At 35.6% G+C, this 14,535-nt stretch overlaps 1 protein-coding gene across 1 annotated transcript in view; it reads left to right on the forward strand.

Annotated features, from left to right (window-relative positions):
- The window catches only part of scn8aa (sodium channel, voltage gated, type VIII, alpha subunit a), a 96,061-nt gene that overhangs the window by 28,920 nt on the left and 52,606 nt on the right, over positions 1 to 14,535 (forward strand). The window contains exons 4-8 of the mRNA XM_056449523.1: positions 1,115 to 1,204; positions 1,295 to 1,423; positions 5,142 to 5,233; positions 10,327 to 10,551; positions 12,784 to 12,847. Coding sequence (XP_056305498.1) covers positions 1,115 to 1,204; positions 1,295 to 1,423; positions 5,142 to 5,233; positions 10,327 to 10,551; positions 12,784 to 12,847 — 600 coding nt within the window. The remainder of the gene's footprint in view (positions 1 to 1,114; positions 1,205 to 1,294; positions 1,424 to 5,141; positions 5,234 to 10,326; positions 10,552 to 12,783; positions 12,848 to 14,535) is intronic.

Raw genomic sequence — 14,535 nt, forward strand, 5'->3', positions numbered from 1 at the left:
GTTCACTTCGATTGATTTTTTTAGACATTAAAACAGCTCGTTATTCTACTTCATGTTAAACAGGGATATTATCTTATTGTATTATTTTAATTTTATGTATAGTCATAAACATATTCATTTGGATAGCAAGGGGTTTGACCATTTTCTGCTGTTTTATTATTCCGATTCATTTGCCTTAGGAAAAAATGACTAGTAAGTTCTAAAATCGCAGAAACAGGCGCACTTCTGCATTGAAGAATAAAGTTAATACCACAAGATTCAAACATTAATATTTCGTGTTGTGAGCGTTGAGTAATGTGATGGTTAATGTGGTGGAAGGAAAATTATCTGATTTGCATAAATAAATGACACAAATGAGCTGAAAACTCACTGGTATGTTGGCATTAGCACCATTTAGTGATGCATGTTATATTGAATATTCACAATACATATACCTTTCTTGGTAACACCACATGTACTTACTAGAGTAAATCATGCGTAAATCAGCCCAAGCTTATTGCAGATACGTTCCGTAGCTTATACATGTTGCTCTGGGTATATTTAGTTGCACGTTTTAAAGGACAAATCCACTAGAGGGCGCTATCTATTATTCTTTCTATTTTGTTGTCTAATCTGAAATGCGTTGCTTTGGGTATTTTTCTGGTATGTTTCAGATATTCTTGTACACGTCTAAAAGAAGGCAGAGCTTGTCTTATAGATCACCTAGTGTATCACTGATCTAAACCCAAACAATAGTGTTTTTTCAAGAGCAAACATAAGAGAAACGTACACTGCGACCACATAGATTTACCTTGATTTTTAGATTGCTTTTAGATTGTCTTTTTTGGAACCATGTTACAACGTACTCGAACCAGTGTGCTCTGCATCAAAAGTACAGCACCGTACAAAGTTAGGTTCAATTTAAGACGAAAATATTTAATGCAGACTTTAAATGTCAATTTTGCCAAGCCTAACAGTGCTTTTATATCTAATCAAAAATCTTTATTTGGCAATTGATTATTTATTTGGTAATTTATTATTGATGAATGTCCCAACCTTTATATTTGCAAAGTAAAATGTGTGTTGTAACTTTTTTTTCTGTGATTATATCTGAATTTCCTTAACTGAGACCCACAGTATTCAGCATGTTCATTATGTGTACGATTTTGACCAACTGTGTGTTCATGACTTTTAGTAATCCTCCCGAGTGGTCCAAACAAGTAGAGTAAGTATTGATCCAAACCACATAATGCCTCATTCACAATATATACCACAGTTGTTTTATATATATTTTAACCTCCTGCTTTTTCCTCAGGTATACTTTCACTGGAATTTATACGTTTGAATCAGCAGTAAAAATCATTGCCCGTGGATTCTGTATAGATGGCTTCACATTCCTTAGAGATCCATGGAACTGGCTGGATTTCATGGTCATCTCAATGGCGTAAGTATTCAGTCAATTTCACATTTTATAACAAGGAAAGTGGCAACTTAAGACTAATACATCTAGCAAAAAAAATCTTTAAAAAATGTGTCCTCTTTCTTTTTCTTATATATATATATATAAATTTGGATTTTAATCCAGTTTTTTCAGACTCAAACTGATAGCAGGGCTGGGCGATTTGGCCTAAAATCTAAATCTCGATTAATTGAACATTTTAACTCGATTACGATTAATGAACGACGCAGAGGAAAATAGTCAGCCTTAAAGTCCCCATGAACCGGAAGCTGCGACTGTTATTTTTTTTGTAATGTGAAGCAGTTCCTACACTGTGAAACCAAACAGTCAGCTTCATCAAATGAAATGAGTGTAGTTAACTCAAAATTTGCTGAAAGCTAATCCTACTCATTTGTAAATAGTCTTCAACTCCGTGTTCAAGGTAATGAGTTAATTAAATACCTCATTACCTAAAACTCACAACTTAAATGGAGTAAGTTCACAGCACTCATATAGATTAGTTTTTTAACTCAAATGGTTTGTAGTAATCGGTTTCTTTAAATGGTTTGAGTTGCCTTAACTTATTGGGTTTTACAGTACTCAGTTGGATTGAGTTCTCTTCATTTATTGGGTTTTACTCTGCTCAAATTGCTACAGTGTAGAGAAACGGAATATTAAGTGAGAAAACATTGGGCGTGGTTTGTTTTTTCTACATCGAGCTGAATGGATGTAGTAAAGATTGGGAAAAGGGTTTACAGAAACCTCTGCCTCACTAAATGTGTCAGCGTGATTAAATATGTCAGCTACGCCCATTTGCTAAGATATATATATGAAATCTGACAATTTAACTGAAAACAAACAGAAGTACATTTACAGATTTCAGTTAAAGATTATAAGGGCAAACTATTTTTTTTCTTAATGACATGCACAGAACTATTCACCACAAAACTACCAATGTAAGTTAACAAAATTATATGGTTGGTCTTGATTTCTTGGGGACTTTAACAGAGCGGGGTCACATGACTCCACACGCTGTAGGGAAAGTAATTGAAAAAAAAAATCGACCTAGAAAATTAAGATCGATTATAGGTTCTTGTATGTTGATTTCGATTACTTAACGAATAATCGTCCTGCCCTAACTGATGAAAAAATAACTGATTATATAATTAAGAAAAATCATCATTTTAGTTTTGCAGTTATGAATGTTTATTTGTGCTTATCATTTTATCAGTTTAAAAACATAAAAATAAATCATTCAACTGGAAATGACTGTCTTTCTTCCAAAATTGCTTAAATTTATAATTTTTTTCTGTTTATAACGGATGATGAAAACAAATATTTGTAAAGGTTTTATTGTGTGTGCGGGACACAAACAACACATTATCCACTCTTCTGTTTTGTCATTAACCATTTGAATGTTTTTAGGTAGCATCTGTATGGATGTGGAAGCTCTGCTCGTGTCTTGTCCAGTTCCTCACTGCTCTGCATTTGTCCTTGTGACTCTGTTTTTCTCCTCATCTTTCTTGCTGCGCTCTGAATACACCTGGTTCTTGCTCTGATGCTCACTCTTTTCTTCTCTTCTGAGAATTTTCATCGTTCAGATGTTCCAGCAGATCAGTGTTTAGAGCCATTCACCAACAACACGACTCCCGGCAGCCCACACACTCAATGATTCTCATCGAGTTCTCATTCTCCATTTTCACTTTATCTCTTTCTATCAGCTTATGTATCTGTCATGTTTTCTGTATTCAAATTCCAGACATATTCATTTCAGATATAATGTATGTTCTTTCATAAATTCACCATAGGGGATACTTGCTTATGAAAGATATTAGGGGCGGGAAACAGATCAGATTTGATTGTTGTTTGCCAAATATCTAAAATCCATTACACATTTGTCATCTTTTCTTTTTTTGGCTGGAGACTTTCATATTATCACAGACACCAGCGATCTAGCCTGTGCAGATCACCAGTATACATGCAGATTGCTGGAGAACTACAAATTTGCCAGCAAAAGAACTCTGGTGTCCAATGTTGTTCACGCAATGGCATTGTGGAGTACAGTGGTTCAGATAGCCCAACACGAAAAAAGATCATTATACACAATTCACTCATAGTGGTTAAATAGGCAACCTAAATAAAGTCCTCCACATACTCCTCAATAGATCGGGCTTCCTTGCGGAGACGCATGATTTTAATACCCGCTGGATCCATTTATGTGGCTGAGTCTTCTATAATGTGAATTGGACGCTGACAAAGGAGTGCAGATCCAAATGCAGGGTTTATTATGCAGAGAATGGTCAGGCAAGCAACAGTCAACACAGGAGCAAACAAATGTATACAGGCAATCCAGAGTCATGGTCAATAAACAGGCAGATGGTCAAAAGGCAGACAGCAGACAACGTAAAACAAACAAAACAAAGCAAGGTTCAAACACGGAAGGCAAGGAAAACGCGTTGTAATGTTCACAGTTCAGTATACCAAGACTCAGCAACGTGTGTGTTTGAGAGGTGTATAGATACTCTGTGTAATTAGTCCTGAACAGCTTCAGCTGTGTCTGTTTGCTATCATGGGGATCTAGACCAGGTGTGTGAGTGGTGCATGGCTGGATATGTAGTTCTTTTGCTGGAAGATTTGTAGCTCTCCAGTGATCTGCATGTATACCAGTCATCTGCACACGCTGGATCGCTGGTGACCGTGAAACATATGATATGAAATGATATTTTGATTTGATATGATAATTTGCACTTTTGACAAATGCTATTATTATTGTTGTAGTTGTTGTTATTTATGTACTATTATTAGGCCTATATTAAAATTTGTCTTTTTTTTTTTTACAATGATCATTAATGATCATTAATAATAATAATACAACAATAATAATGTGTTACTTTAAATTCTGAATTATAATCTATATAATTGTCACAGCAATTGTATTTGTATTGTAATTGTTACCGTATTTTTCAGAAAATAAGTTACAAGAAGTCAAAATTGGTTTACTTTTAAAGTAAAACAACTTTATTATTGTATTTACAAGCATTATAAACATTTTTATAAACATTTTAGTTCCCTTCACTTTATGACTAACCCTTTAAATGTAACAGAACTCAGATTAGAAAAAGCTATTAAAAATAAAGAAAATTAACAAAAACGACACCCACTGTAAACACCATTTGTTATCAATGCCAAGCCTAAAAAATGCAAGTAAAACTTTCAATATATAAATTGCACGTTTCAAATGACTACAAAAAGTTGATTCTGTATCTTATATTCTAGAAAATACGGTATATTGAATCCCCCCCAGCTCTAAAAGCCATTTAACCTATTGAGAATCAGCTCATCTTAATCTGCATATGAAAGTCATTAAGTACTAAATCATGACCATGTCTCCATGTAACTTTGATTTGATCATTGCAGGTATATAACAGAGTTTGTAAACCTAGGCAATGTCTCAGCTCTGCGCACGTTCAGAGTTCTGAGGGCATTGAAAACTATTTCTGTAATCCCAGGTAAGAGAGTGTGTGAGCGGGATGGGTTCGGGTCGGTGTTAGGTGTACGTGTGTGTATTTTGGTTTTCTTTTCCTTCCTTCCCCCCTGTAGTGGACAGGCTCTGTGAGTGCCGTTTCTACTGGTGGTTCGTTGGCGTGGTGGTGGTGGTGATGGTGGTGTTTTGGTGTGTTTGTGGTTGTCATTGGTGTCTGTGTGTGATCCTCCCTTATTTCAGATATGTAACAGAGTTTGTGGACCTGGGGAATGTATCTGCGCTGAGAACATTCAGAGTTCTCCGAGCATTGAAAACTATCTCTGTCATTCCAGGTGAGACGCAGTTTTGACGCTGAGGTTAACTTTCAGTTTGACCCCTATTACTATTCAATTTGAAATCTTTTCTTTTTTGTTGGACGTCTCTCTCTCTCATTATTTTTTTATAGCCAAAATTAATTTTGAGAGGACCGTTTGATTTGCTTTTTTCTGAACAAAATGATCAAAAATGGTACTTATACATTTTTGATAGGCTTTGCAGTCTACTATCGATCTCCAGAGACCTTTACTTTAAATCCCCCATTAGAATTTTCAGAGCAGATTAGAGTCATTTAGAAAGCTTTAAGCACCAAACCTGTTACCTCTTTTGTATAGTCAATAAACGTCTATAAACAAACCCCGAACTGTATTAAACTTAAGCCGCTTAATTATTTGTAGGTCGTACACCAACTCAGATCTCCGACTTACAAAAGGCTCTGTTTTGTTGCAGAGTTTAATTTCAGCTAATTGTAGAATTCATCAGTGTGCAATCTTACAATTAGTTTGATAATCAAATGATCTGTCGATGATTTAAGCGAACTTTATTAAACATTTTGATTAGTTTGGGCTTGTTTTTATTGTGTTTTTAATGTTTGATGGCATCCAGCACTCATATGGTGAAGGCTCTCAATTTTAATAGAAATTTGCTAGTTGTATAGACTAGCCTCAATGCAAAATGGATGTAATCTTTTGAGAATTGGTACCATATTAACATATTAAATGTTATATTTAAAAGAGCATTTATCTACCAGACTCTTAGTTCTTGGGATGCCCCAAATGTTTGGCTTCCGAAAATTTTGGTTTTTGCCTGAAATAGAAAAACGGGCAAAATTTTGCAACCAGAGGTCGCTGTCTGCCTCTTTGCAATGCTTAAATATGTTACTGGGCTACGTTTTCTCACATCTGTAAGAAGCTGGTCACCTTGTCATGGATAATATATCACCTCCTGATCTACAATTAAGTTTTTTGTGGTATTTATTCAGTGCTGCATGAATAACTGCATGAAAATAATCCTTTATTTTACAATAATAAGTCCCTGTGAACGCAGATTTAACAGGGTTTTTTTTTACAGTAAAAAGAAACAAATTTTATTGACGTCATTCTGCCCCTTAGTCTTAGTTTCACTAAGAAACTACAGCCAAACATATGCACATTTTTGCAGTTTCGCAAAAATGTATCCCTGGGCACGTACTTCCTATGAGCCTGGGTTTCAAATATGATCTGAAAAAAAAAAAAGCTATGCTGTGCCACACTGCCCAGCAGTATTTTGTGCTGGGCATTCATTTATTCACTCTCCCTTAAGCCATAACCCAGTCACTGCACAGTGTGAATCTCACACCAGACACAGAAAGCTCTGCGCTATGAAACCCATTCAATTCAATGGCGCATGCCATGGAAGAACAAGAGCAGTGAAGTGAAACTCTTAAAATGAGACTGCTTTTGTTTCCATGTAAACCACCTTAATTTAGTATAAAATGCATCCTATCCTTTGAATTGATATGTTTAGTCCATTTTTAGCAGACCTGTGCAGGATTGTTTTGACAAAACTTTGCAAAAGCACAAAAGAAAAGCATTTACATTTTCAGTACATCATTGATGTGTGAACACTAAAATACTAAAAAGGGTAGAGTCTAATAACCAAAACAAAACAGAGTAGCCTCAATAATCAAAGTGTAAAGAGTTAAGGCAGGAATGCATTAAATTTTCTGATTATTATATCAGGAAACCAACAAAACTAGCCTTGTGTCCTCAGAGCACTAGAGTAGATATTTTTAACAAGCTATGCTTTGTTCCCCAAGATAAAAATTGCATGGCTCTCAGTGAGTTCCCAGAGAACATACTTGTTACTTATTTATGAAGACTGCCAAGCCTAGTTTGTGGACATATTTTATGCTGCATGATGCTTTGGAAGTCACTTGCTTTTATAGTATTAGCCTACTAAGTGCTTGGCTGCCTTTTATTCTTTTGAATATTCATTTTTCTTCACTTTTTTTCTTTTATTTGTATGAAACTCACAAATTGCACCTGGAAGTAAAATAACAATCAAATGAGAATAACGCAGATGTCTGTTTCCGAGGAGTTAATTTAGTCTTCGTTTAACATGTGGGGTTGATTTGTATTTACTTCAGAAGCTTTCCAATGATGTCAGACCTTTATGTCTTGACACATTAGCATCATTTTCAGTGAAAATAAAAAAGAGAATCTGGATTTATTTAGCTGACTAGGTTTTACTGCAAGTCATGTTTGTCAAACTCATGTTTAGTCAGGGTTTAGCATACTCATCAAATCTGTTAGATGTTTTGGTTGGGTTTATGGGTGACAAATTTGCAGCAAATCAATACTAACCTTCATCTTCATATTTGAGAGACTGCAGCTTATGAAGGAGTCAGTGCAGTTCTCTTGAAGCATAACTTAGCATTTCTGATGGAGCCCTGGAAGATTTTTACACTGGACTTGTTTTGATCAGCCTTCAAACTGAAATGACCTGCATGCAAACTTCACCCCTTTAGTCCCTGCCTGCTTTATTCTCCCTATGTCATGGCCCTCTGGTTGTGCTGCAGTATTTATAGACAAATGGATGTCAGGTTGTACTCACTGTTTCAGGGAGTCCTCCCTTTATTGCTCGCAGGTTGTCCTGTGAGACTTTGTTTTTGGAATCATTTAAAAAGGTTTTTGGTTTTGTATATGTTATGAAATGATGTATTATCTTTCATAGGTACTTATCAAAGACAATTTTAAGAAAAACGATACATTATTAATCTGAATAGTCAGAATGAAGGGATGGCTCCTAAGCAGTATCTGTGTACATAAGCTTAAAGTGTATTTCGTGGTTCTTTTATTTATGAGTTGTCATTATGATTATAAAAAGGATTCAAGGCATGATTTGAAATAAACTAAATAAAAGGATGTACAGTTAAAACTCCAATTAATGCCAAAATCTGCATCCTTATATGGAAAGATGACTCACAAGTCAAATTTCTGTCATTATTACCTATACATTCTTGATTTTCTTTCTTGTGTTGAACATAATACAAGTTATTTTAAGAATGGTGGTTGATGGTACCCATTGATATCCATAGCATTCTATGGAAGTGAACTGGTATCATCAGGCAACATTTATTTTAAATATCTTCTTTAGTGTTGAACAGAAGAAAGAAACCACACGAGGGAGAGTAAATGATGAGGTAATTTTAACTATCCCTTTAAGCATCCATATCAGTGGTACTCAAGTGGTTTTGCATCAGTATTTTACATTCGCATCATCATGCAAATCAGCAGACAATTATTTTTCACACACAATGCATTAAGCCAAAAGCCATGTTTATGAGTTTATGATATTATGATATGATAATATCATGCGTCATGGTCATGTTGCCATCTGTCAAAATTGGCTTCATCTAAGTGACAGATGACTTTTGAGTTTGATATAATGCTTAGCATTTGATATTAACAATGGAAGATCCATGACAGAGATGCCCAAAGTAGGGCCCATGGGCCAAAGTTGGCCCATGGTAACCTTTGATTTGGCCCGCCATCCCATCTAAAAACAGAGGGAGAATGATGGGGAGGTGGCTGGGGCGAATGCCTTTGACTGAGATTGTCATTTCAAATTTAACGTAACCTTTTGTTTCTTTGTTTTATTGCTGAGCTACAAAAAACACCTGACATTAAATGATTCAATGATACTGTAAATGAATCAGACTTTTAAAATGTAAATACTGTCAGCAAACTGCACAAGACATCTGCGAGCAAATCAAAGTAAGCTTGACTAGTGTAATCAGCATTGAACTTGTGTTATAAATGGGATTGTTTATGTTTCACTGTAATAAGTTCATTATAAAATGTTAAAAATGATACTGCTTTATTCAATATGACTTAAAGCAATATTTTGTAGTTAATTTTAAATATTTTCGAATAAATTAGAAAATTACCCATGGCAAATTTGTTATATACAGTTTGGTATATATTCGGCCCACAGCCTTCTATCAAGTTTGCTTTTTGGCCCTTTATAGGAAAAAGTTTGGGCACCTTTGTTTTAAAGTTTAGATTCAACAAAGATTAATTGTATTTAATTATTTTAAAATGAATACAATACAGTGTTATTTTACATTTGATTAATATTGAGTTTCTGTTCTTCAATGCTGCTAGACACCACAGAAAACCATTAAAAAACTTCATTTTTAGTTTTGTTCTGTTGTATTCATCTATGCTTGCAAATTGTTTATTATGTTTTGTGTAGATGTATAAATCTTTTCCATGTAGAGGGATTTAGGTATTCTTTTGTGAAATTATGATCATATTGCAATATATATTGCAGAAAAACAAAATTCACAATATCATGCAGCCCTAGTGTATAACAAGTAACAAGTGCTCCTAATAAAAAAGTTACAGTAGAGCCTTACCATGCCATATATTCGGCCCACACCCCTCAAACAAGTTTGCTTTTTGGCCCTTTATAGGAAAAAGTTTGGGCACCCCTGATCTATGAGATGTTTTTTTGCCCATTTCTTTATTTTATTTACACAAACATATATATATATTTATATACAAAACAGCATTAACTAGTTTTGACATAATAATATGCTTTTGGTATCTAAATTATATGTTTTGATACCCAAAACTTAATCCTAACCCCTATAGAAGGGGTGTCAAACTCCCTATACAGTTTAGTTTCAACCCTGCTTCAACACACTTACCTATAAACAAGCCTGAAGGAGTTAGTTTGATCAACTGTGTTTAATTAGGGTTGGAACTAAAGAGCTGCAGCCCTCCAGGAACCGAGTTTGACACCTGTCCCCTATAGCAAGAGCATCTGTTTATTTAATATTATTCAATACTTGAATGCAAATACACTGCATAGACATGGTGGAAAAAAAGTTCAATTAGAATATGCATACAAACAACCAGTTGACAACCACAGATATACAGTATAATTACAGTATACAATACCGTGTTTCTTGAGCCCTAAAACCTAGTGCAAAAAATATGAATTCCTCACATCATGCCTTGAGATTCCTTTCATACACTAGGACTTGAGCACACATGCAACGGTCTGTGCTCTTTTGTGTGTTTGTGTGTGTCTGTGTGTGTGCATATTTGATATCTCATAGGTCTGAAGACCATTGTTGGCGCTTTGATCCAGTCGGTGAAGAAGCTGTCAGATGTGATGATCCTCACCGTGTTCTGCCTCAGTGTCTTTGCCCTCATTGGTCTGCAGCTCTTCATGGGAAATCTGCGGCAGAAGTGTGTCATCTGGCCCATCAACATCACAGAAATGTTCCCAGACGTCAATGGCAGCCGTGCATTCAACTGGGACGAGTACATCTTGAATGAAAGTGAGCTTCTATTTACTTTGGCACACACACACAAACAACAGCGTTTAATCTTCAGGTTTTGGATTACATGTGCTGGTATTTAGTGGTTAGATTTATACAAATAATACTACTGAATGTCAGTGCTAATAGCCTAGTTTGCAGCTCTCTGACATATAGCCCTGCTGTGCTTCGAGCATCCTGAGATTGAGTCCCAGCTTGCAGACCCATTCTGGTCCCATCCCCCTCTTTCCTGCTTTCTTCATTTTTGCTTCCTTTCTAGCTACTGTCCTGTCATAATAAAGGCCAAATACCCCCCCACCTCCCAAAATACTAGTGATGGCATTTTTTTTTCATATCACAAAATAAATTGTAGTTTTTTTTTTTATAATATAATATAGCATTCTGATGTTGCGATGTTTGTATTAACTTGTAAAATGATTCAAATTTGTTATGATTTTAGCTTTTACAAATTAAGTTTATTTATAAACTAATTTCGAGAGGATCACGTGCTTACGACTTACCACAGCCGGTCCCGCATTAGCTAATCGTGATTCTCCAACGATATGATTCCTAAGTTACTATAAACCAGAGTTTCTCAACCACGTTCATGGAGGACCAACAGCACTGCACATTTTCCATGTCTCTTTAACCAAACACACCTGATTCAGATCATCAGCTCGTTAGTAGAAGCAAAGGAGACATGAAAAACTAGCAGTGTTGATGGTCCTTCAGGAACATGGTTGAGAAACACTGCTATAAACAACCACAGTCTTCATTCCACGATTATCTTCGTCTGGCGAAACCGCCTCTTTCTCACCTTCTCCTTTTTTCTCATAGATTGGGCAGCATGGCGGCCCAGTGGTTAGCACTGTTGGCCCCACAGCAAGAACACCGCCGGCTCTGGTTCTCGCCAGGCCGCTGGGTGTTTCTCTGCTGAGTTTGTATGTTCTCCCCATGTCAACATAGGTTTCCACCAGATTCTCTGGTTTCCTCCCACCATCCAAAGATATGAGTCATACATAACAGATTAAGCAAAATGGACACTTTGTTTTGCTCCCAGCGTCAGTATCTTTCCTTCTCAAAGAAGTTTACCTTAGCAACTTTGGCTGGGGAGTTTTTGAGGTCTATCTGAGCTCAATCTCCCCTCTTCCTCTCCCTGGGCTCGAGGATCCCTTGAGCTCAGGGCTCTCTGAGCATGTCAAACAAGCTTATGATAAATCATCAGCTAAGTGTGAACTCTTGAAGTACCCCATTTTCGGAAAATATGTTGCTCCTGGCTATTATTTTAATTTCGTAATAATGTAAAATAGTCTACTGACGATGATAATAAAAAATAAAATAAAATGTAGAAAAAATGTCTTAATCGCCCTATAGGGAACAATAAAGCTTACAGTAACAGTAACATAAATATTATAAACCTATTTTGAAGTATTTAGAACAAAAAAATGGAAAGGAAAATGTAAAAAAAAGAAAAGAAAAATTATAAAACAAACAGAAATTGTAGGGTCATTTACTTTAATCTACTTTTTATCGTCAAGCCTAAATGTATTTATTTCTAGTCAAAGTGATTCTACCGGTGTGTGTGAAAATGTTTTATATGCACATTTCACATGCTTGACATTAATTGCATTAATAGTACTGTAGTAATAGTAACCTATATTAATAGTACCTGTGGTCTGTGTGGGTCCTAAAGGGACTCTATCCTGCTCAGTGAGCACCGTCTTTCGGATAAGATGTTAAACCGAGGTCCCGACTCTCTGTGGTCGTTAAAAATCCCAGGATGTCCTTCGAAATAGAGTAAGGGTTTAACCCCGGCATCCTGGCCAAATTTGCCCACTGGCCTCTGTCTATCATGGCCTCCTAACCATCCCCATACCAAAATTGGTATCTCCTCTCCACCAATCAGCTGGTGTCTGGCGCAATATGGCTGCCGTCGCGTCATCCAAGTGGATGCTGCACACTGGTGGTGGTTGAGGAGATTCCTCCAAAAATGTGTAAAGTGTTTTGAGTGTCTAGAAAATCGCTAGATAAATGTAAATAATAACAATAATTATTATTATTTTTATTATTATTTGGTTTGGAATAAAAGGTGCACACATTTCACATTATAAAAAAGAGGACTCGTAGTCCATAAAATACATTCATTTTAATGTCTACGACTTATCAGATATCAATGTTCTCTTTATTGGCCAGAATTTTACTGTCCCTACAAAATGGTCTAGTAACATATTTTCAATCTCTTTTTGTCATCAGCCAATTTCTACTTCCTGCCAGACCAGTTGGATGCACTTTTGTGTGGAAACAGCTCTGATTCAGGGTGAGTGTTTGGCCTTCTCTTTCAAAACATATAAATTATGTATATTTAGAAAACACAATGCTTCTTTATTAAAGGACCCATGAACTATGAAATCAAAACTCCCATCATTTGTTCTACATTTAGGAGGACATTTAACTTTCAAGAAGTTTTAGAATTCAAAACTTTCTTATTAGTCTAAAAACAGCTCAAATTGGCAAATTGTGGAAAACATAGCCTTTGTGTTGCCTTCCTGCTGATTTCAAAATATGGTAAAACTCAATAAACAGCATTAGCAATAACTTAGTCCTTTTCTTTGTACCACAGTTACTTGCATTCAGTGCATTCAATTATATTTTTCTACACCATACTCATATGTCAACAGGTAACAATTTCGCTTTTAAACATATAGTAACATAAAAGTTATTGCCAGTCAAACACAGCACAGCCATCACAGCAAAATGGAGAGATTTAAATCGACATATTGCGCATATGGAGTTATCCACTCCCTGCATGTCATAGCCTACCCTGATAAACATGCAAAAGGTCTATTATTATTATTTTTATTATTATTATTATTATATATTGTATGCACTTATGAAACGAAAGTTTTTAAGTAATTATTATTAGACTATAGAGAAAGCGAGTCATTTTCTTCATGGCTGTGAAAACGTCCTGCAAGCATAAAAAGAATTGCTGGGGAGAATCGCATCAGTTTTAACAAATAAATAAATATATATTTGTAACCTAGCCTATAATAAATAATAATTATTGATCAAGCAAGTTATACTATAATCAGGTGATGTGCTCCATCGGCTCGATAACCTTAATATTATTTCGTAGTGTGTGCTGTGCCGCGGTTTTCATATCTTGCAGTGTGCACACGTTTAAGATTTGAGGTAATACCATCGCCATGATGGTCAAAGAAATCAAAACATTCTTTTCACCCGAACGCAATTTAACTATAAAGGCTAAACAACCTAATTCTTATATTTGCTTATTTTTTGCAGCCTAGGGCTATACTTCTCACCATGTATTGTATCTTTTCTAAAACACACAGTATAGTGTAAAAGCATGTTTATTACTAAGAAAACTAAAACAAACAAACAAAATTCTATTTGAATTAAACACATCACATAAGGTACAGTACACAAAACAGTACCGTCCTATTGTGAAAAGGCAGAGCTGAAAATCTTTGGTTAAAGCGCCACCCAGCGGACAATAGCTGCTGGCTTACGTAGGTTCCTCCGCGGCGGCAGTAAAAATGGCGGCAGACCGACCGTTTTGAAGTGGTGACATCTGTAGATTTGTTAACAAACCAAAAAACTACAATTTGATGCAGGAATTTTAGAAAGACTGAATGTAAGACAATGTTATGCTGACCATATTGGACGTGACAGTAATGTTGCTCCACGCAAGTGTGAGTAAATGTATTCAGTTACATGTAGGCTGGCAATGCAGAAATTTACATTGGTCCTTTCACACATTTGAAAATGTATTATTATGCAAGCTGTTAGCCAATCATTTCATTTACTTCAGAGTACAATCTGTCACACATATGTTAGTGTGTTCTGATAAGCAGGGTTAAAACAAGACAGAAAAATTGCCAACTACTTCTCAATTCTGATGTGTTTATGTAAAAAATATTGATAACATTTAAAAGTGAACTTCAGAAAACAATCAGAATAAACAAAAAGGCAAGTCCATGAGCC

Source organism: Danio aesculapii, chromosome 23 (genome assembly GCF_903798145.1).
Source record: "Danio aesculapii chromosome 23, fDanAes4.1, whole genome shotgun sequence".
Taxonomy (NCBI): domain Eukaryota; kingdom Metazoa; phylum Chordata; class Actinopteri; order Cypriniformes; family Danionidae; genus Danio; species Danio aesculapii.